Source organism: Primulina huaijiensis, chromosome 17 (genome assembly GCF_012295235.1).
Source record: "Primulina huaijiensis isolate GDHJ02 chromosome 17, ASM1229523v2, whole genome shotgun sequence".
NCBI lineage: Eukaryota > Viridiplantae > Streptophyta > Magnoliopsida > Lamiales > Gesneriaceae > Primulina > Primulina huaijiensis.
Genome location: NC_133322.1, coordinates 5,941,380 through 5,965,768, shown reverse-complemented (window position 1 = coordinate 5,965,768; position 24,389 = coordinate 5,941,380). Strand labels below are relative to the sequence as shown.

At 36.4% G+C, this 24,389-nt stretch overlaps 3 protein-coding genes across 3 annotated transcripts; 2 read left to right on the top strand and 1 right to left on the bottom strand.

Moving 5' to 3' along the window:
* Positions 1 to 201: 201 nt before the first annotated feature.
* On the bottom strand, positions 202 to 3,480 carry LOC140963038 (asparagine--tRNA ligase, cytoplasmic 1-like). Its single transcript, XM_073422252.1, has 6 exons — positions 2,918 to 3,480; positions 1,588 to 2,196; positions 1,046 to 1,299; positions 834 to 963; positions 673 to 731; positions 202 to 544 (listed from the first exon to the last, which is right to left on the bottom strand). The coding sequence occupies exons 1-6, from the start codon at positions 3,395 to 3,397 to the stop codon at positions 361 to 363; spliced, it is 1,716 nt and encodes a 571-aa protein (XP_073278353.1). The 5' UTR covers positions 3,398 to 3,480; the 3' UTR covers positions 202 to 360.
* A 10,428-nt stretch (positions 3,481 to 13,908) lies between these two features.
* LOC140963149 (small ribosomal subunit protein eS30z/eS30y/eS30x) lies at positions 13,909 to 15,300 on the top strand. Its single transcript, XM_073422402.1, has 3 exons — positions 13,909 to 14,120; positions 14,212 to 14,349; positions 15,004 to 15,300. Exons 1-3 carry the CDS (start codon positions 14,117 to 14,119, stop codon positions 15,048 to 15,050), a joined length of 189 nt encoding a protein of 62 aa, XP_073278503.1. The 5' UTR covers positions 13,909 to 14,116; the 3' UTR covers positions 15,051 to 15,300.
* Positions 15,301 to 17,740: 2,440 nt separating this feature from the next.
* On the top strand, positions 17,741 to 21,876 carry LOC140963313 (vacuolar protein sorting-associated protein 32 homolog 2-like). The gene is made up of 8 exons (XM_073422600.1): positions 17,741 to 17,940; positions 18,092 to 18,224; positions 19,117 to 19,216; positions 19,734 to 19,819; positions 19,922 to 20,013; positions 20,143 to 20,257; positions 20,345 to 20,509; positions 21,775 to 21,876. The coding sequence occupies exons 2-8, from the start codon at positions 18,153 to 18,155 to the stop codon at positions 21,874 to 21,876; spliced, it is 732 nt and encodes a 243-aa protein (XP_073278701.1). The 5' UTR covers positions 17,741 to 17,940; positions 18,092 to 18,152.
* The last annotated feature ends 2,513 nt before the right edge of the window (positions 21,877 to 24,389 follow it).

The window sequence follows — 24,389 nt, the reverse complement described above, 5'->3', positions numbered from 1 at the left end:
AATTTTTATTTGCCGAAACGTATCTTCGTCGTGTCCATAACATATCTTCGTATCCTAGCTTTTATCTGACTGGTTAAACCTACAAAAGTCAACGACACAGATTTTGCCGTATCCAACACGTCAGTATCTACATCCGTGTCCGATACTTCAGGAAAAAAAATTTAGGATAGATGAACAAGTATCAAAACAATTGATAAGAAGTTACTAAGATTCCAAACAAGCCTTCAAACAAATAGGTTTTTCACAACATTCAAAACAGATTCTTGTCATGGTTACTATGCTAAACCACTTTGTCGTATTTCTTAAAAAAACTAAATAAATATAAAAATTCGAAGGACTCGTGAGTGACCGTGTGTAAATTCAAAGATCAGCTCTCCCAGGGTATCTTGGGAATGGAATGACATCTCTAATGTTTTCCATACCAGTAGCAAAAAGGATCATTCTTTCAAAACCTAGGCCAAACCCACTGTGCTTCACTGTACCATAGCGCCGCAGATCAAGATACCATTCATATGGCTCTAATGGCAGATCCAATTCCAATATCCTAAGGCAAAGAAATCATTGATATCCATATAAGCGATCTAGCAGAATATAAAAATTTAACTTTGAGATCTCGGCTTAACAAAGAGGGAGCAATTGGAAAATCGAATACAGCAATAAAGCTCCTCATACCTATCTCGGAGAACTTCATAATTCTCTTCTCTTTGGCTTCCACCAACAAGTTCTCCCACCTAATGAACACAAGAATCCATTAAAGTATATACTTATGATGTGCATGTAGAAATTGTGGTTCAGATTGCTAAATGAGGAAGATATCATGAACAAGAGCCCACCTTGGGTACTAGCACATCCATTGCAGCAACAGTTTTATTGTCTTCATTGACCTTCATATAGAAAGCTTTAATAGCTTTGGGGTAGTTATAGACAATAACAGGTGCTTTGAATTTCTCTTCTGTTAAGTATCTGTGGGGGGTCAAATGGAGAGGAATTCAGCTACTTGAACTGCAAGCTCCGTGGAGAGAAGATACGATGAACTGATAATTACCTTTCATGTTCAGATGCCAAATCAATACCCCATTCTACTTTATTCTCGAATTTCCTAACTTTAGCAGCTTCCTCAAGAATGGCAACTGCTTCTGTGTAAGTTATTCTATGGAACTTGGATTTCGCAACCATTTCAAGCCGTTGGATGGCAGTCTTGTCAATAAACTTGGTCATGAATTCCATATCATCATAGCAGTTGTCGAGCAACCACTGACAAAGAAATCTTACATATGCCTCTGCACAGTTCATATCGTCCTACAAAAGAATATCATCAATGTCAACTCCCATGCCAGTCCACATATTAAACCCTTAAAAAAACAAAATCCAATTACAGGAGCACAAAGCTTCACAAATCTTCAAGTTTGAGGTACAGGCTTACAATACCGTGGCTAAATACTACACTTCAACATTTAGACTGTTTGTCCAGAAGAAGGCCTTCTTCAGGGCTGTTCCAATTTAAATGGCAAAGATATATTGCATCTTAAGATGAAGTATTTTTTGCTCAAATGCAAGTTCAATAAACAAGCTTTACAGGTGGCATACCTCTATATTTGCAAAGGCTATTTCAGGTTCCACCATCCAAAATTCAGCGAGATGTCTCGATGTGTGAGAGTTTTCTGCTCTGAATGTAGGCCCAAAAGTATACACGCTACTGAGGGCACATGCATATGTTTCAACCTGCAGTTGTCCAGATACAGTCAAGAATGCTTGCCGGGCAAAAAAATCCTCTGAATAATCAATTTTCCCATCCTTCTTTGGAAGGCCACCACTAACTCTACACCTCTCAACAAGCTTTAACCTTTCATTCAGCTTTGAGAGATGCTCTTTTGACTTTGTCAGATCAATGACCGCAGCACTAATTTTCTCCTTGCTTGCTTTAGCAGATTTTAGTTGGGTAATAACTTCTCCTTTCTCGTTGACATCAAGTTCAGCAGCTTTCACATCAGTTTCTGAAGGGGGAGGGTTCTCTTTCAGCTCTTTCTCTAATTTTTCTGCTTCACAGATTATTGTTGTAACTTGAAACATCTCCCCAGCACCCTCACAATCGCTGGTTGTAATGATAGGAGTATGAACATAAAGGAAACCATGATTCTGAAAGAATGTGTGGGTAGCATATGCCAGAGCATTGCGAATTCTGGCAACTGCGGAAATCTAGACAACCAAAAGAGTGTAACACTTCCAGTGAGAAAATATCAGGAGAGACAAAGGGCGAGTAGATCTTATTAAGGGATGTAATGGATGGTATAAATAAATAATTAATTAATTAATGCAAGTAAAAAGATGGATATAACAAGAAGTAATGATCTAGGAGTCCAAAATCTGGCGCCATTATAGAGCTCCACATCAATACTTCTCAAACAGGAATAAAAAAATATAACCTTAGAGAAGCAATTCAGATGTGCCTCGAATTTATGATTTCTTAACAAACATCATTCATGAGTTCAAGCATTAGCATTGTCTTCACTACTTTGTTACAGATCACTAACAAAAACAAGGAGAAATGTAATGACAAAGACAAAAATTAATTGACCAGATATACTAAGCGAGCCACATGCACATAATCCAATTTCCAAAAAGATTGTTGATTTACAAATTCTTTGGCACTCACACAACTACGGCCAATCAAACAAATGTATGCCCACGTTTGATATTAGCTTTAATATAAAGCTTAGCCAGTTGATTATAAGTTATATAGCGGTTAATTGTTTGTTAGTCGGTTAATAGGTGTAGGAGTAAATAGCTGTGTATATATTCATGTACAGAACTCTTGCTTAACATTCTTTCAGTAAGAAAAGTAAGGAGATATTCTCCATCTCATTTTCCCTCTGTTCACGCTCAACATTTGATAAGTTTAAAAGGCGTAAGGTCTTACAGTGTTAGTCCTGGGGCGAAGGTGCATAACATCCCTGAGAAATTCGAGCGTCAATTTAGTCTTTGGCAACGGATACTTCCCCGCATCTACGGTACCCACATCGATAACCTTCTTCACCTTAAGCTCGATCTTCTGCTTCACACCATCGGGCGGAAGATGGAGCTCGCCTTCCACGTGAATACAGGTTCCCGTGGAAACGACGTCGCTTAGCTTGTAAACGTCGGCTTCCACAATCACCTGCAAATTTCCAGGGCAAGAACCATCATTCACCTCCAAGAAGGCAAAGGCGCCCTTCCCCTGCTCCCGACCTGTTTTCACCCATCCCCCGATCCGGACACTCTGCCCCGCCAGTCCCGCACCCATATCGGGCCTACCCAAGATTGAATGGATCAACACACGTTGAGAGAATTCAGCCTCCCGCACGCCAGCATCTTTGATGGCGAGCTTATCCAAAGGCGGAGGCGCAGATGCGTCTGACATTTTCCGTTTTCTCCTCGGTTTTGTCTAGGCGGAGGAATACGAGGGAATCCAAACAAATTCCTTTTAGTACAGTAAACCCTACTTGGATCCTTTTTATATGGCGAGTCGGGTACGGGTCGTTTGATTCATCATTTACAAGTGGTGAAAAAGTAAAAATTTATGGTAAAAAATAAAAATCTCAAACTCTCAAAATTATCACACTAAACACTTTATAATATTTTTCTCTCAACTCAATTGTGATTTTCTTCACAAATGAGAGATCTATTTATAGAAAATCTTTACAAATAATCCAAAAATAAATTACATCATTACCTTCATCATCACACAAAAATTTCAATATTCAACACCTAATTTTACCTAATTTTCAACATTCAATATTCAAATATTCAATATTCAAATATTAAATTTCAACACTCCCCCTTGTGATGATGATCATAATGATTGTCTTCATTACGTGTTTTTATACTGCCTCGTTAAAAATCTTACTAGGAAAAACCCATTGGGATAAAAACCATAGTAAGGGAAAAAGAGTGCAGTCACGTAAACTCCCTCTCATGTTGACACGAACAATTCTTCACAGATTTCGTAGATTGCGCATCCCAATATTATATATATGTTTTCTGAATATTGTCGTAGGAAGTGCCTTTGTGAAGAGATCTGATGAGTTTTCACTTGATTGAATGTGACGAACATCAATACATTTATTCTTCTCAAGCTCCTTGGTGAATGCGAAGAACTTAGGAGGAATATATTTAGTTTTGTCGCTTTTTATGTATCCTTCTTTCATTTGAGCAACACATGCAGCATTATCTTCATATAGTATCACAGGCTTCTCGTCGAATGATAATCCGCATGAGATTTGGATATGTTGGGTCATTGATTTTAACCACACACATTCACGGCTTGCTTCATGTAGTGCCATAATCTCGTCATGATTTGATGAATTTGTTACGAGCGTTTGTTTCTGTGAACGCCAAGAAATTGCAGTGCCTCCACGAGTAAATACATATCCAGTTTGGGAACGTGCCTTGTGTGGATCAGATAAGTATCCAGCATCGACATAACCAATTATACTTGGATTAGCATCTTTCGAATACAAAAGTCCCAAGTCTGTCGTTCCTCTTAGATAACGGAATATATGTTTAATTCCGTTCCAGTGTCTCTTTGTTGGATATGTGCTAAATCTTGCCAATAAATTTATGGCGAAAGATATATCAGGCCTTGTACAATTTGTAAGATACATAAGGGCACCGATAGCACTTAAATATGGTACTTCTGGACCAAGAATATCTTCATCATCTTCACATGGACGGAATGGATCCTTTTCTATGTTTAATGATCTAACAACCATTGGAGTACTTAAAGGATTTGATTTGTCCATATTAAAACGTTTAAGGATCTTTTCTGTATAATTTGTCTGGTGAACAAATATTCCACATTCTTTTTGTTCAATTTGTAAACCCAGACAATACTTGGTTTTTCCAAGATCCTTCATTTCAAATTCTTCTTTCAAGTATGACACAACTTCTTGAATTTCCTTATTTGTTCCAATGATGTTTAAATCATCAACATATACAGCAATAATTACGCATCCGGATGTTGTTTTCTTAATGAAAACACAAGGGCATATTGAATTATTTACATATCCCTTTTTCATCAAGTGATCACTTAGCCTATTATACCACATTCTGCCGGATTGCTTCAACCCATATAATGATCTTAGTAATTTCACAGAATAACATTCTCTGGGTTTTGAACTTTGTGCTTCAGGCATCTTAAATCCTTCAGGGATTTTCATATATATATTACTATCAAGTGATCCATATAAGTAGGCTGTAACAACATCCATAAGACGCATTTCTAAATTTTCAGATACTGCCAAGCTAATCAAATACCGAAACGTAATTGCATCCATCACAGGAGAATACGTTTCTTCATAATCAATTCCAGGCCTTTGAGAAAAACCTTGTGCAACAAGTCGAGCTTTATATCTTACTATTTCATTTTTCTCATTTCGCTTTCGAATAAAAACCCATTTGTATCCAACAGGTTTTACACCTTCAGGTGTAAGGACTATAGGTCCAAAAACATTACGTTTATTTAGCGAATCCAATTCAACCTGGATGGCATCTTTCCATTTTATCCAATCCTGCCGATTTTTACATTCACCAAAAGATTTTGGTTCATGATCTTCATTATCATTTATGATGTCGATTGCCACATTATAAGAAAATATATCATCAATTTCTTCTATATCTTTTCGGTTCCATATTTTTCCAGTATTAATATAATTGATAGAGATTTCATGATTCTCGTCAGTTTGTGGTTCTGACAAAACATTTTCATCATCATGTGTTTCTTCAGGAACATCATTCTCTATTTTGTGATCATTATGTGTTTCTTCAGGAACATCATTCTCTATTTTGTGATCATTGTGTTTCTCTATGAATTTTCTTTTTCGAGGATTTTTATCCTTGGAACCAACTGGCCTTCCACGCTTCAGGCGTTTAATGACATCATGACTATCTTCAATTTGTTTCTTCGGAATTTCAATTCGAGCAGGGGCATTTGCAGCATGTATATATGATTTAGTTACCCCTTTTGTGTCTGCAAATGCATCTGGTATTTGATTTGCTATTCTTTGCAAGTGCACAATTTGCTGTACATCTTTTTCACATTGTTTTGTTCTTGGATCCAGATGTAACAATGATGATACATACCATGTAATTTCTTTTTCGGTATGTTTCTGTTCTCCCCCTAACATTGGGAAGATTTCCTCATTAAAATGACAATCAGCAAAACGTGCTGTGAACACGTCGCCTGTCTGTGGTTCAAGATATCGAATGATCGATGGACTATCATAACCAATATAAATTCCAATCTTTCTTTGAGGTCCCATTTTCTTTCGTTGAGGTGGTGCAATAGGCACATACACCATACATCCAAAAATTCTCAGATGAGAAATGTCTGGTTCTTTACCAAATGCAAGCTGCAATGGGGAGTATTTATGATATGCACTTGGTCTGATGCGAATTAATGAAGCAGCATGTAAAATTGCATGTCCCCATATAGAAATAGGGAGCTTTGTTTTCATAATCATTGGTCTAGCAATCATTTGCAGACGTTTAATCAATGATTCAGCCAATCCATTTTGAGTATGTACATGAGCAACAGGATGCTCAACAATGATTCCCATAGACATACAATAATCATTGAAAGTCTGGGAAGTAAATTCACCAGCATTATCAAGTCTAATTTTCTTGATTGTATAATCGGGAAATTGATTCCTCANGCCTGAACATTTCCATCTTATTATCAGTAGAATACATGCTAGGCACGTTAGATTCGAGTATTCAAAATTGATTTAAACATGTAGATTACATGACCAAATTGAAATTAGACTTTTGGATATAACGTGAAAGTATTATTTTAACATGAGCATCTCATCAGTCATCAACCTATATTACTTCAAATCAAATTGATGAATAATATTTTCTTAAAAAATATATATTTGATGGAGAATCTCGTTACCAATTGGTCCATATCATCCCTATTTTTAAAATACACAAAGATTTTGTGAGACGATCTCATGAGTAAATTTTGTAATACGATCTCACGACTCAATTTTATGAGACATATCATATGCCGATGCATAAGGCGAGGATAGATATTGCTCGGTAATTAGTTTTTGGCTCCCTAGAACTTTGAATATCATGCCGTTTGCAGGCTTTTTCTGCACATGATTCTTCTAATTTTTATGCTCTCTTCAAATGTATGTTATCCTATAATACTCTTTATAGTTTTTGGAGGTGGTTTTGAATTTTTTCTGGGAAAATGAGATGTCTTGTTATTTTATAATAATATATTGCGGTTGATGAAAAATTTGCACAGTTGCAGCACAAATTCTCTTGATTGACAAAAGTAAACTATGATCACCTGAAAGCATTAACTCGCAGGCCATTGCTACTACTATGCGACTTTAAAATCTCACTTCCCCGAGCTAGAATTTAGATAGTCTTGCCATGAATTCCCGATCAAGATCTGTAACTTTTTGAACATCCTGCTTGTTAAGAATGAAGAAACAAACACAAAGCTTGTACGGAGAAGGAAAATAGCGGTGAAAAGTGATGTGATCTCGTTGAAATGGATGAGCCGGGTAAGGAGCTCCAACTGATCAAATCAATAATTTTTAGTGTTCAGGAAAATGAGTGAAATTAATGGCTGCGATAGCACCTGCAAACAATGAAAAGAACTCGTGAATGGGCGCCGGAGGGATGTCCAGCGTAGCCACTCCGATGCTAAAGTCAGCAGGTTTTTAGATGAACACAATCAATATTTGAGAGAAAATATGTAAGTGCTTAAGAGTTTAAAGATTTCAAAATCTGTAAATGAGAAATATATCTGCTATTTATAATATTAAATCCCATCATTACCTTGCCTAGTTTTCAGTGCCACCTGCTAAGTATGGCAAGTCGGCTGTCCATACTTTCTGATGATTTCTGGAACACTCCAAATCCAAGTGGTTCTGACAGATTAGACAGCCTGTATCACTTATACTCGAGTGTGGTGCAGCCCGATGAAGAGGAAGTATGGAGGGTGTTTGTGGATGGGGCATCTAGCCTTGCTGGGTGTGGAGTAGGTGTCGTGATAATATCCTCGCCCCCGCCCCCCCCCCCCCCCCGAGAGAAAAGATTAAATTGGCCCTAAGGATTGATTCCCGGGTAACCAATAATGAGGCCGAGTATGAAGCTGTTCTTGCCGGTATCCAAGTTGCCCGGGAGGTTGGAGCTTCCCATGTTATTATGTATTCTGATTCATAACTAATCATTCAACGAGATCACATCATTGGCGCCGTCTGTGGGAAATTGAAACTGAGACGTTGATATGACTCATACAAGAAGAACTAACCAAGATAATTCCCGGGCTCATGGGGATAATGCGCGTACTTCGGGACAAAGTGGTGGTGTTCCTCCCACAGGACCGAATATTATTACCATGACGCCGGAGGAATTGGCTAGAATGATCTTCGAAACATTTAATAAGGCTATGGCCTGGATAGATCATTCACGCCAGGCCACCCCTCCAAGAGAAGAGCATGAGCAGGAGCAAGATCAAGGAAGAAGGAAAGATGATGAAATAAGAGAGGAGGATGGTGAGTCTAGTGCGGGGTCCAAATCACCTACCGTGGCCGACGAGTTGCTGGAACTAAGGCAGAAAATGAAGGTTCTGGAAGGGCAGTTGGAGAGCCGTAGTATTTCTCGGGCAATTGTTAAGGGTTGCTCGTTTGCTGATATCATTGTCTGGGAACCTCTTCCCTGGAACTTCAAATCCGCCAAAGTAAAAGATTACGATGGCAACGCGGATCCCGAAGAGAACCTGGCCAGGTTTGAAAACATGGCCATGTTACACTGCTACACAGATCGAATCAAGTGTAAGGTGTTCATCACTACTTTGGTGGACTCAGCTCAGAGGTGGTTTGAAGGACTGGCCCCTTAGAGCATTAATTCATTTAAAGACTTCCAGAAGTGTTCTTACACCACTTCAGTAGTAGCAAGAAATACAAGAAGACTGCTTTTAGTCTTTTTGAAGTTAAGCAGAGCCCGGACGAGAGTTTGAGGGCTTACATCAAAAGATTTAATAGAGTGGCTTTGGATGTACCTACATGCACCACTGAAACAAAAACTACGGCATTCATCCAAGGTTTAAGAGAGGGTGAAGTTTTCAAGTCGTTGACCAAAAAAATGCCCGGGGACTTCGAGGACTTATTATCCCGGGCAGAAAAATACATCAATATGGAGGAAGCCCAGAAGCAAAAAAGGGATGTCGTAAGAAAGGAAAGAGGAGACCGGGTGTCTAAGCCCGAGGAGAAAGGACAGAAAAGGAGTAATCCAGGGCACTTCTATCACCATGTGCCTCTAATAATTGCCCGAGACAGAGAGGTCCAGGAGTGCAGTAGGGATCTGGCCTCGGACCATCAATTACCCCGGCTTGAGAAGAGAGGATTTTGCACTCTCCACAAGGTGTGTTATCACAACACTGAGGACTGCAAAACGTTGAAAGAAAACTATGCTTTACCTTCAGCCCCGGAACCAAGTCAAGCCAATAAAAGGCCGAGATTGCCTTGGACATCTCAACAGCCAGGGTCCAGTGCCCGGGGAGGAAATGTGAGGAGTAATTCAAGAAGTGATCCGGGTAGGAGGAGGGAACAAGAGCCCGAGAGGAAGAAGACTTCACCCCCTGTCATGGGATTGATCAAGATGATATCAGGAGGCTCAACTGATGGAGATTCCAATCGGGCTAGGAAGTCGAGGAGTCGGCGAGACTGTATGGAGGTAGAAGGGGCAAAGAGGAATGAGGCGGTGATTAATTTTGGCCCAGAAGATTTGAAGAGGGTAAATCTATCCCATAATGACGCCCTGGTTATCCAAGCTCGGATAGCCAATTATGATATTTTAAGAGTCTTCGTGGACTCGGGCAGCTCCATTAATGTTATCTTTAAAGATGCCTTTGTACAGATGGATTTACAGGGTAATCATTTGGAAGCTATAGAGACTGCACTTTTTGGCTTTGTTGGCCATGTGGTTTACCCAGAAGGGGAGATTGTGCTGCCATTAACTTTGGGTTCCCGAGAGCTCAGGAAGACGGTGATGACCACTTTCACCGTGGTGGACTCCCCATCATCATATAATATTATTCTGGGGAGGCCGGCTATGAATGAGTTAAGGGCCGTGGCATCTACCTATCACCAGAAGATCAAGTTCTCGGTGGGCAGCCAAGTGGGTGAAGTCCGGGGAGACCAACCTTCCTCCCGGAAGTGTTATGTAGAAGCTATCCGGGTAGACCAGAGCAAAACTAAGAAGGAAGGGAAGAAGGCCCGAACTGATGAAGTAGGTGGAAGAGTAGTTGAGAAGGGAGAGGTGCATTTCGTGGCAGAGGAGGAGCAGGAAGTTGTGGAGATTGGACCAGGCCAGCAGATCCGGGTGGCTCGGGATCTCAATGTATCCACCCGGGTCAGTTTACTTAACTGTTTAAAAGCTAATATTCATATTTTTGCCTGGTACCAGCAGAAGTTGACAGGGATTTCACCCCTGATATCAAAGCATCAGCTGAATATTCTCCCGGGATCTCACCCGGTGAAACAAAAGAAAAGACACTTTGGTCCGAAAAAAGACAAAGTTATTGACGAACAGGTAAGAGATCTGTTGAAGGCTGGACACATTCGGAAAATCCAATTACCTACATGGCTCTCGAATGTAGTTTTGGTGCCTAAATTCACTGGAAAGTGGAGGATGTGCGTGGATTTCTGTGATCTAAACAAAGCTTGTCCCAAGGATCACTATCCCCTGCCCATGATTGATCAACTGGTGGATACCACTTCGGGTTTCGAATTGTTGAGCTTCATGGACGCTTACCAGGGGTATCATCAAATCCCCCTGGCTAAGAATGATCGAGATAAAGCTAGCTTCATCATCTCGGGAGGTACATTTTGTTATATTGTAATGTCTTTCGGGTTGAAGAATGCAGGGGCTACTTACCAGCGTCTCATGAACAGAGTCTTTAAGAAACAACTGGGCCGGAACGTGGAGGTGTATGTAGATGATATCCTGAGAAAGTCTAAAGAGATTGCAGATTTCATTACTGGCTTAGAAGAGACTTTTGCCACTCTGGTGTACTATGAAATCAAGCTCAACCCTGCCAAATACCAAATGCATCTTTGGCGTAAAGAGTGGCAAATTCTTGGGTTTCATCGTGACAGACCTGGGAATCGAGGTGAATCAAGAGAAAGTTAAGGCTGTATTATGCATGTCGTCTCCCCGATCTGTCAAAGAAGTACAGAAGCTGACTGGGAGAATTGCTTCCTTGTCACGATTTATATCCCGGTCTGGTCAGCACACAGAAGTTATCCTTTTTTTCAAGTCTTAAGGAAAGCCCAACAATTCGGGTGGGATGAGAAATGTGAACAAGCATTCCAGGACTTGAAAATTCATCTTGCAGAGCTCCCTGTATTGGTAAAGCCCGGGCCCAGGGAAAAATTGTTTGTTTATCTCTCTGCTACTGAGTATGCTGTCAGTTCAGTACTGATAAAAGAAGAAAACTTTGACCAAAAGCCTGTGTATTATGTTAGTCATGCTCTGAGAGGCCCCAAGCTCCGGTACAGCGAAGTAGAGAAGATTGCTCTGGCTTTGGTTATGACTGCCAGGAAGCTGCGACCGTACTTCCTATCACATCAGATCATAGTGCTCACTAATAGCCCTTTGGAGAGAATTATGACTCACTCAGAGGTAGCCGGGCGGATAATCAAATGGGCAGTGGAATTAGGGGAGTGTGATATTGAATACGAACCCCGGGTTGCCATCAAAGCACAAGCCTTATCAGACTTTCTATCCGAGATGGTGCAGCCCGATGAAGAGGAAGTATGGAGGGTGTTTGTGGATGGGGCATCTAGCCTTGCTGGGTGTGGAGTAGGTGTCGTGATAATATCCTCCCGAGAGAAAAGATTAAATTGCTCTAAGGATTGATTCCCGGGTAACCAATAATGAGACCGAGTATGAAGATGTTCTTGTCGGTATCCAAGCTGCCCGGGAGGTTGGAGCTTCCCGTGTTATTCTGTATTCTGATTCACAACTAATCATTCAACGAGATCACATCAAAAAGATTCACACTAAAAAATATATATATAACCGGTCCGACCAAATCTAATAAACGTTTTACGATCAAATTGGTCAAAACTGGTGTCATGAATCGGTGAACCGTTAAGAATCAGTATGACACCACTTTTAAATTTTATTAATTTTTTTTGTTTGGAATTTGATTATTTTCTTATAATTCTTAAAAAATTTGTTTTTATATTTTAATTTTAAATTATATATATGATTATTTGAATTTTAAAATTTATTAAAAAAATTATTATTAGTATTAGAGCTTATTTTGATTTAGTTTTTGTCAAAAAAATATTTAAAAAATTTGTTTTTATATTTTAAATTTTAAATTATATATATGATTATTTGAATTTTAAAATTTATTAAAAAAAATTATTAGTAGTATTAGAGCTTATTTTGATTTAGTTTTTGTCAAAAAAAATATAGATATAATTATATTTGTTTATATGTATATTTTTTAGGTTTTAAACTTTGATAAATATGTCGTATTATTATCATTTTTTTTTACATATTTAAAAAATTTTGAATTTAAAATATATTATTATTTTATATGTTATAATTGTTTTTCGGTCCGACCGATTGAATTATTTTTTAAAATAGGTCGGTTCGATCACAGGTTCAGTTATAAAAACATTAAATACAATTATATTCATAAAGTATATTTTATTAAAAGAGGATTCAACACACTTTCAAGAAATTTATAGAATATACATAGATGTATTACTAAAAGTCTGCAACATCCTTAGACAAAAAACATCTTTACAAAATACAAGATATATTTGTATCAAAGAAATATTTGTCATGTGTTTACTCATTGTTGTTCAAAATACTCGACTTTTTGATTCGTAAAACATTTTACGATCACAATATAATACTAGCCAAAACATCAACAAGATGTTGAAAGATTAAATAACACTGTAGTAAATATGATGGTCAAACGTGAATCTATAATAAAAAAAAAATAAATAAGGAAGAGTACATGATTTTTCATTATTTTAAACACAATAATGGAAATTTATATTATTTTTATTACAATTATTACTATTATTATTTTTGTCGTTGTTATGTTGTTGTATGATTGCCTTAGAACTATTGATGACACTCATATTCTAGCAATAGTTCATCGGCATGATATTAATAACTACCGTAATCGTCACAAAATAATTTTTTTAACTTCAATTTAAAATTCATATATGTTCACAGCCGGTGGGAAGAATCTGTCCTGATTCAAATATTTTGACGAATGTTTATCAAGAAATAATGGGTTAGTTTAAATGTCACAAGATATATGCGTACACATACATATATACTTGGTTTTACATGTTATTTACTTATTTATGGTAATTTCCAAGATTATTGTTATTGTTATTAGTCACTTGATTCCAAAAATATGGTTAGATGGTTATTTTTTAATGGATGTTGGATATTCGAATCGACATCAATTATTGATTCTATTTCGAGGTGTGCGTTATAATCTCTATGAGAAGAATACACTGACAAAGATCATTAACCTAGAAAGGCAAAAGAGTTGTTCGATCTATGTCATGCTTACGTGAGGAACATCATGGAAAAGATATTTGGTATATTGAAATCATGGTTTAAAATATTTAAAATAGCTCCTCCATTTCCAAATAGAACACAAGCTGAACTTATACCGACTTGTGCTGGATTACACAATTTTTTCCGCGTGGAGTGTTAAGATAAATTTTCAGTTAAACTAGATAATGAAGTTTCATCATTGTTCTCGGAACAAGTTTATAAAGATGTAAAGAACAACAATGAGCAAATATCAATGTATGGAGAAATTATAGCAAGTCGAATGTGATGTTGATCATATTATGAATACACCAGGTTCTTTCAAAGGTTTTGGCCCACTGGGCTATGATTGCAATTCTTTAAAAAGTTCATTTTACTGGCCCATGTTTAAACATCCCCAGTCTCCAACCCATTTAGAATCCTGATACACTCAAAACCCTAACCCTAGCATCTTCCGTTTAAGCACCATTTTCGGCGTCGGAAAGAATCCCAGAGGCATCTCGGCGTTTCAGAGAATATCAACATGGGTATGTTCTCGATCATCTGTTGTACCTTTCGATTATCTATTTGTCTAGATAATCTTTCGATTGATTGTTGTTTATTTGTGAAAAATTGCAGGTAAGGTACACGGATCACTGGCGCGTGCGGGAAAGGTGAGAGGACAGACGCCGAAGGTGGCGAAGCAGGACAAGAAGAAGAAGCCCCGCGGCCGTGCTCACAAGCGCATGCAATACAACCGCCGCTTCGTCACTGCTGGTAACCTAATTTTCCCTCTTTTTTTGAATTTTTCTTTTAGATTTGTTTCTGTACTACCTAGTTTAGCTTGCTGTAAAAACCAATCAAAACAAAAATTACCATCTTTTTTTCTTTGATTCCATGTTCTTTAGTTTCGCTTGCTAGAAAATATTTTGTTGAGGCTGTTTATGCTTAGGGTAAGCCTGTGTCTTTTTCACTACACTATCAGTGATGATTAATTATAGTTTTCTTACTTCTAATCCGATAGTCAATTTTAATCCTCGCGATATCAATATTTTAAGTTTTCTGGAAAATTTTCCCAAGTTGGGATTTTTGGGCCCAAATAATGAAACTTGTTTACCAGAATATGATTTTAGTATACAAAAATTGATCTTTAATTTGTTATTTGTGGGAGATGTTTTTCAGTAATCAATCTTTGTTATTTGTGGGAAATGTTCTTGATTAGGGGAAAGATGAAATATGTTCTTTTCAAAAAAATTGATTGATTACCAGAGAAGACTATGACCAAATTCATGTCTTAGGATGACTAGATAATAGAAGGAAATGCATTTTCTTTCAGTTATAGATTGTTTTTCGTGGATAAAATACGATGCTTTATCGATGGTATAGTGACAAAAAGTGAGTTTGTTTGTTTTTCTTTTTAACTGTTTGCAGTTGTTGGCTTTGGAAAGAAGAGAGGTCCAAACTCATCAGAGAAGTAAAACAGAGGCCATGGTTGTGTAGTTGCTGTGGTTGAACAAGATTTTGGAACTGAATTAATTGTTTTTTTCTCATGCCATAATGTTAAGCTCTGGGATTCCAATTGGTGTGTCATTTCTATTTACTTTGTACTTTGTTTAAATGCACTATTATTCCCCACTGAGTGGTGGTGATTCTTCTTCTCAACAAAATTTATTCATATAGATGTTGTGAACCTCTTGTTGCTGAAATTTGCTAGTGTCCATTTGCGTTTGCAATGCGTTTGTGCCATGGTATTTCATTCATTTGCGCATATAATGTTGTCAATTTCGAACACTGAACAAACCCAGTGATTACAGTTTGATTAATCGATCGTCGACATGCAACAAGCACAAAATCAACCGGAATGGGATAAGTGCTTGTGCATAAGATCGGATAGTTCATCCAGCTAATAATGATTAATCCACGCAGTCGCACCCTGTGAAAACTGTCGAACCCTCTGAAAACGTTTCGATCATTTGATAAACTAATTGGCATTGGGGTGACCCGAAAATGTAGCAGCCCGCGACTCTAAAATGGCTGTGTTACCTCGGCATTTTTGGATATGCCGTATGGTAAGAACTTCACCTAGCCCTGGATGTTTCAAATCTTGAAAAAATCTTCCCATCATAGAATGTTGTTCACAACTGCAAATCCAAGGGGGATAGAACCTGTTTCTTTGGGGGTGGACCCATCGAGTCAACCCAGCCCCCCCGTCTCACAATTTAAGTGGGTTGGGAAATTTTTCCAACCTATTTAAAGGTGGTACAGCCCGAGGCGGGTTTGGTTGGCCCGCAGGCTTAAAAAGAAAATAATGTTTTTTTTATATTAAAAGAAAATAATGTTTTTTTTTATACTATGGATTTGTGTTGATATATTTATTTATTTTAATGAAAGTAGTGAATTTTTTTATATTAATTATTTTGTATAAAATGTAGACTTGTCAAATCAATGATTAGAAATTTTATTGATATTTTTTTATAGATATTTATTTATAAAATGAAATGAAATTTTTAGTTAATTATAATGATTATTTATTTATTTATTTTTTGTGGGTCGATCCACGGACCGTCTTGCCTAACCCGCAACTCACTTTGGATTGGGTTGGAAGCGCCCCTTCTTTCAAACAAAGAGAAGTTTTTGGTGGGTCAACTCGCTCTACCATGAGTTTGTCCGTTTGACAACTGACTGTATCGATATATAAATTTCATATCAAGAAATTTCATCTCGAGTTTATTTTTAGTGTCATGAGTATGAATGTCCTGTTGTGATTCTGGAAAATATTAATTTAGCAAGTTAATAAGTATCATTCACACGTGTGGATGCTAGCCAATTGAATAAAATCGATAATTTCTTCGTTGGTTTTATGGAGTTATAACAAACTCAAAATTTGCGGAAAGTGGTTTGGCTTGATGGCATGGTCTGTCTCAATTTTAGAGAGGTGTTGGGTTTAAATCCTAACTCCGATATTTCCAAAAGAAGAAAAATATATTCTTATCGGATGAACTCGAATTTCAATTAACAAATTAAGACTGTGATTTTGTTAAATTACTTTCATAGACTAGTTTTAAATTTTTGTATTATGAATTAATTTTATAAAAATCACACGAACTTTAAAAACTTAATAGGAAAAAAAAAACTATCCATTATCTGAAATGACACTCTAAGTGAGTCGGTTTTCTTGATTGGATCGATAGTATTTTCAAGACAAGTGATCTAGTATCTACCATTGACTGTATAGTGTAAAGGCCATTGGGATTTCTGACTTGGTCGGAACCAATGGTTCCATGTTTTTAATCTTTTATCGTGCTTGAATATGTTAACAATCGAGTACTTCATAGTACAGTGAACTAAGTACTACTACTCTACTAGGCGGCCATTGTAAATCATATTTGTTACACTATTTTTAAATTAAAGCATAATTAAAAGAACCACGAAAATTACCCAAAATGAATAAATCAAGGACATAAACTTTTTGTCGTCGGAATCAAACAAATAAGAACAATGATGGAGTATTCATCTCTCTCCACGTCAATGCAATATCTGAAATTACTGGTTTTCTTATATGCTTTTCAACTTCAGTAGCACATACACCAACATAGCCAAGATCATCCTGAGTAGCTGTGACTGCTTATACTGCTAGTAAGAAATCTGATTCAATCAATACATTAAGAAAGTTCTTCTCATATAGTAGCTTTACACCTTCAAAGATAGCTAGCAATTTGACATTAACTACTACTGAAAGTGGCTCTGGCCGAAAGCCATGAGAAGGTAACCTTGGTTATCCCTCAGTACACCCTCAGTACACCCTCAATGCTGAAACTGTTCAAATCATGGTTGACATATGCATTAGTATTCATTTTTAATGATCCTATAGTCGGAGATAACCAATTATGCACACGCACCCTATGTTTCCCAACATTGCTAGTAGGGATAGCTGTGTTCGCATGGTGGAACTCCTGGAATAGAACCGAACTCCAAGCAACATTAATACGATAAGTTTTTGATTTTGTAACAGTAATATTAACAATTATATTATCAAACTAAAATCATATTGAGTTACATGAGCATGAACTTAAAATTAAAAGTGGTGCCATACTAGTCATAATCCAACGGCTGAGATTAGTTGTCATCCCCGAGCCCGGCCCGGCCACCCGAGTCCATGTTTGATTCAAATGCTTTACCGTGTAGGCTGCGATTCCACCCAGAAAGCTCCCGACTTTCCCATTTTGTCGAATAGTAAAAATCAACATTTCCCGAATCATCAACGCGTTTAAGCAAACCCGTAAACCGAAAATTCGAAATACGCTTCGTTTCTTCCTCCTCGCGTCCCTAATTTGGACTCGATCGATCTTATGAACCGCTGATCCTGAGGTACTGTTTTGAAGTTTTGTTTTAGTTGATAATAAAATTTTGATTTTTGCCCATATTTGTTTGAGGATTTTTAATGATTGCTTGAATCTGGAACTGGATTTCGATGCCTTTTTTTCCCTGACGGTTGGTTCTTGTCTTGCGGTTTTGATAGGATCATTTGAAGGGAAGGAATTGTGATCGGCGCGAAATTGTTTGATCAGATTAAATCGAAGATGTTCTCCCGGATTTTGGGCAAGCCTAAGCAAGAGACTAATGCTCTGGCCACTCTCGATAAGTTGTACGAGGTATATTTCTTTGCTTGGTGCGAAGTCTGGTGTTGTTAGGTGGTTATTTTGTGGATTTGTGTGTCTTTGATGATAATTACTGAGATGAAAGATTAAATATTTACGTGATGAAACGTGAGATTTTCTTGGACACAATAAGACGATGAATTTTTCGGATGATCTGTGTCTTCGTTGAACTTTTAGTCTAATTGATGTTATGCGAGTATTTTTTTCAGAGGAAAGGAGGCCTGCAGATGATATAATTCATATTTTTGCTTGCCTAGTAAGTTTAAAATCGTTTCTTCTGCATTGTGGATTGATAAACGTCCCCATGTGATTCTTGTAAACTCGCTTTAGAACTCACGGTTCTGTATTTTGGTTGATGGGTTATGCATCTTTTTTATGAAAGGAACTTTTTCGTCATTCCCACAATCTTTTTAGAACTATAGAATTATGTTCTTTTATTGGTTGAAATTGCCTCTTTGGCTTGGGAATTATGCCTACAGTTTCTGAAATTCAGTTATCTGAAGTCCATACCAAAAGTTAAAAACTTTTAGTGCATGCTGGAGGGGAAATACCATAGTGGCCAAAAACTTAGTTAATTTTGAGAGTAAGGAAGGTAACAGCGGTATGTTATTATTGCCTAATGTGTCTCTTCAGCTTAATGTTCCTGGGGGTTTGAAGGGTAAACACCAGCACTGTGGAGTGGTTCATGTTTGTGTATCTCACTACTTTATGTGCTTAAATTGAATAAGAGTATGGTACTGTTTCTGATTGAGAACTAAATATGATGTGAAGATAAATGCGACACCTTTGTATTCTAACTAGATTTTTTATAGGTTTGATGATTGATGTGTATTAGTTGTTATCTACCTGTTTCTATATTGAAAAAATTATCCTTTCCTTTGAATAGACTCTCGACATGCTTGAGAAGAAGGAAAGTGTGCTTCAAAAAAAGGCTTCTGCAGAAGTTGAGAAGGCCAGAAACTATACAAAAGCTAAGAACAAGAGAGGTATGATCATTTTTATTGTTTGGCATCTCTCTCCTCATTTAACCCCTGAAAATTCGTTTCAAAATTGTTCCGTTTCTACTTTGTAGTTAGAATTCAATTAATGATCCAAAGTTCTTTATCAAAGATGTTGTGATAGCAGTGTACAGACGTGTATGCTTACGGGTTTATCCTTACTCCTGTAATCATATTCAAGTAGATCCCTTGGTTTCTTCATCTGATTTCTAGTTTTTTATGTAGCAGCAAATTAATGCTTTATCTTACACATGGTCGTATCTTTTTATAGTTTCTCATTCGAGTTCCCATATTTCTACTTGCGTGAATCTCACTGGTTCACTGTTGATAAATAACGGAATAGGGAAGTGATTATAGTTCATTATTTACGGATGTAGCTGGTTCTAGTGTTAGACTTTTGAATAGAATCGGCCTTATTGTTATTACTGATTCTCCTTATTAAGTTGGTGTAAATTTTAATTCGGAATCTTCAACTGACCTATGTTCGCAAAACATATTAATACAGCGGCTATACAGTGTTTGAAGAGGAAGAAACTCTATGAAGAACAGATGGGACAACTTGCAAATTTCCAGCTACGAATCCACGACCAGGTGTATTTGATGTTTTATTGAATGTTTTGAATAATATTCAATTATTATCTGACGAATTTCTTCTTACATTACTTGCTTTGGGCCTTTTTAAATGATTTGTAGATGATACTGTTAGAAGGTGCAAAAGCTACTACCGATACTGTAGATGCCTTGAGAAGTGGAGCATCTGCAATGAAAGCAATGCAGAAAGCAACGTAAGTAAACAGACCAAATCAACTGTCCTGAATATTTTGAAATTATCACAAGCACTTGATTTAATTAGTTTTCGATCCCCATTGTTTCTTGCTATCGATTGTTAAATAGAATATTTTGTTTATACACAGGAATATTGACGATGTGGACAAAACAATGGACCAGATAAACGAGCAGACGGAGAACATGAAGCTAATACAGGAAGCCCTGGCCACACCTGTTGGTGCAGCAGCTGATTTTGATGAGGTTTTTGGCCGATTTCTCACTACCAAAACTTAGTTTCTCGTGTTGCGATTTTCTCATGTGTCAATGAAACATATTTGGCTAATGTAGGATGAACTGGAAGCGGAACTAGAAGAATTAGAAAGTTCTGAGTTGGAGGAACACCTTCTTCAACCTGTGACCACTGCCTCCGCTGCTCCAATGCACGTCCCGTCAGGCAGAGCACCTTCTCGCCCAGTCCCTCAGAGACGGACAGAGGAGGAAGACGAANACTTGGTAAGTTCCTATCATAGGTTGTTCTAAATAGTAGATGGTATTACAAGGAAATTGATTCCTTTGTTTCGTAATATCAAATATTATTTCGACTTCCTTCCACTCTTCTGGGCATCTAAGCTTTCCTATTGTTGAAAAAAAATTTAGCTCATGTTGAGTTTCTTGGACAGGGGTTTTTCCCCATCTATAGCTTGTAATTCTATCTCTTTGAAAAGATAGTCTTCTTGATTCCAATCTAAGACTCTGATTTTTTTGTAGAATCGGTTTGTCTTGTATTTGGATATCTGTTTCCTGTATTACAGGAAATTCAATTCTTTCTGGATAAATTGCCTGAGCAACTTTTCCAAATATCTCAGGTATTTCAATGAACTCATTTCTAATAAACAATTCTGAATGATGTGTATTAGATAGAGCATATGAAATCTGATAAGTAATAGAATATGGTCTATTACCTTCCTTCATCAGCCTTTTTTCCTTGAAATTTTGATGTAATGTCAAGGCTCGACTGAAATCTCGATCTGTCAGGTTGTAGGCTATCCTTGGATAGATAACTCCTACAATTTTGCCCGCACAGAGATTTCCTGAGATAGTTTCCAGTACTGAATCTTGAAGGTTCCCCATTCTTTTATCACATATAGCAATATCAATGGGTGAATCTATACCTTCTTTGAAAGTAGCTTTTATCATAATTTGGATTGCTCCAATATGAATCCAAGACATGGTCTTCGCTACTTCTATCTTGAGTTTTTGTAATTCCTCCTTAATTTCTTCAGAAGGAATTAATTGCATCTCCATTCTATTTCCAGTAAGTTCCATTGGGATTGCCATTTCCCTTCTAGAGACTTTATAGATTAGATGATGCTTTCTGTTTCTTAGGCCAAGATTTCCTAAGAACTTTTCTACCTGTCCTGCAGAGAATCTTTGATATCTCTGTAGACTAAGATTTTCTTTCATGATCCTTTGGACCATGTTATGAGATATTTTTGTCTGGCTAAAGAACCCAGACAAATCCTCATGTGTTTCGTGTCGAAACATCTCGTTTTCAGTCAGATTCCGATTCAGTTCCATCGGATTCTTCCTGACTTAGGACTTCTTCTTCTTCATATATACTTTCATCTGAGGCAATGTCATCAAATCGGTATACCTAAATAAGATCTTGGTAATAGACTGATTCTTCAATATCCGGAGTTGGATCGAAGCGTTTAATACCCCTTTTTTCATTTTCTGGACAGTTGGTCGAAATATGACCTTTTGCTCCACATGTCCAGCAATTACAATCCTTAAACCTTTCATTGGTCCGTGTATGCGCCCTTCTGAAAGTTTTCTTTGTAGGTGTTCTTCCTGTGCTTCGAGATATACTCGATGCTTGAGAGGATGTCCTACTTCTAGATGATCCGCTTCTTTGTCCAGATTTATAAGATCTGACTTTCTGTCAAGACCAAACTGTTCTTAGTTTCCAAGAACTTCTTCCACTTCTAGCATAAGGATGAGTCCTGAAACTTTTCCTTTTATGCTTTTGTGGTTTACTTCCAATAATTGTTGGAAGATCATTTTTCTTACAACACAAAGGAGTACGTTTGTTAATACTCCTTAATTGTTTGTAATTCTTTTGTAATGCTGTCAAATGACACCATTCTGCCAANTAAGAATTCATCTTCCCCCATGTCAGTGCATGGTCGCTACGTTCAACCGTATTTTCAAGAGATTTTTTTATAATGATTTACAATTTTCATATTAAATTTTTATCCAATTTCTTAACAGATCAATATCAAATCTCGGAAAAATAAGATTGTTATTAAGAATAATTTGATCATCTGACTAATACTTCTACGCCACGTTTGGTAATTGGGATTAGCGTAAGATTATATTTTTAGTCAAGTGTTTGGTTCGTTTTTAAGACCACCGCTACTTACCACGGGCCCGGGAATTGTACACTGTTCAAACGTGAAAACGCAGGAAATAAATCGCAAACTGAAGAAGGTATTCTGAGTCCAAATTTCCACAGTAGAAGAGACATCTTGTTTCTTTTCCAAAATTACCTTTCGCCCTACTTTAAACGCGGTTTCCCATTTCTCACATATTTGTTTTCTTCTATTCAACGTTCCACAAACCTGCACATTTTTCTTCTCCAAAACACAAAGGCGTCAAAATTAATGAACAGAAATGAATAGTTAAAACACTTTCGTTCTTCTTCACATGTAGAACATATCGGAAACTTTAAAAAAAATGTGTAAGATTTATTTGTAACCCATCACATTAACTTCCTTTCACGGATCTACTTCAGTTCTACAGCAGATGTGCAATCTAACAAATGCCAACAAGCAGCGTTGAGTGAGAGAGCAGTTGGATATATCTGTGCTTTCGTAAAAAAGAAGAAGCCTGATATTTATAGTGATAGGGGTAAAGTTGGAAAATTAAATATTGTACTAGTATTTATCATGAAAAAATAAATAGAACCAAACAGAAATGAAGTTTAAAGAGTCGTACTAAATGTCCATGTACTAAACTTTCTTATCCCTTGTATTATCTTTCAATTATTAATCTCATCCTCCGTATCAAGCGGTACTTAGGCTCCATTGACAAATATTTGTTTATTATATATATCAATATATTAAAATATATTTTATCTATATATATGATTTATTTGTTGAGTTATAATTTTATTAATGTATATCTATAATATTATAATGTTTAACAAAGAAAAATAATATTATTTTATTACATATATTTATAAATATATTATATTTAAGTATATATGGAGAAAATTTTGAGTTAATATTCATATTTTTTTAAAAAAATAATCAATAAAATAACATTTAAAATGAAAATAGGTACCCAACTGAATTTAAAAAGAATAATTTGACTATAAAATAATTTAGGTTAAAAGTAAAATTAACTTTTTAAATAGATCGTGTACCAATTAAGTCATTTCAATTTATCAATTATTTGTATACTAAAATACTTTTAGCTCTATTATTTTGTGTAAATAATGTGTTCGTACTCGGGATCCATTTATCAATATAAGCTAAAACAAGAGTTACCAAACGTACTACGGGAATGATTAAATATTAATTACCAATCCCATTCTTATCCATCAAATCAAACTAAACATTTAGAAAAATAAGTAAATATCTGTGAGACGGTCCGTGTGACGGGTTGACCCGTTCCATAATTATAATGAAAGGTAATATTTTCATAAATAGAATAGAGTTGAAGATCTATCTCACAAAATTGACTCGTAAAAATATCTCATATGATTTTTTTTTTGTAAAAAAATTAACTCAAACTTAGCAAAAAAATATTCAATCCAAACAGTTTTCTCAAATTTTTCATAAGTATTATAATTCATTCTATATTTTTTAATGTACAATTATTTATTTTGATATTATTAAAGTAATTTTAACAAATTGGTGTTCAAAACCATGTGTTTTAACATCAATATAGTAATCAAATCAATGTAAGTGCATGTTAATATCATTCATCTACTCGACCACATCAGCTTCAGCTTGAACGTTCAAATAATTTAACGCCCACAGTGGCATGTGACATTTTTTGTGTGGCGCGTGAAAGGCGTGGGGTGGGCAACAGCTTTGGCCCACCCCACGTGCATCTTTATTTATTTTTAATAATTTAGTTTTTTTATTAAAAAAAATTAATTCAAATATTAGAGTATAATTTTTTTTAAAAAAAACGAAACAATTTTTATGGAAAAATTTTCAACGGTTAAATTTTTTTAAAAAATGTAAAAAAAATTGAACGGCTATTTAACGATTATTTTAAAAAAAATCAAATATTCATCTATAAATATTCATCCCATTCTACAAATTATTTCAAACATCCAAACACATTATTCTAGGGTTTTTTTTTAAATATTATAAATTAA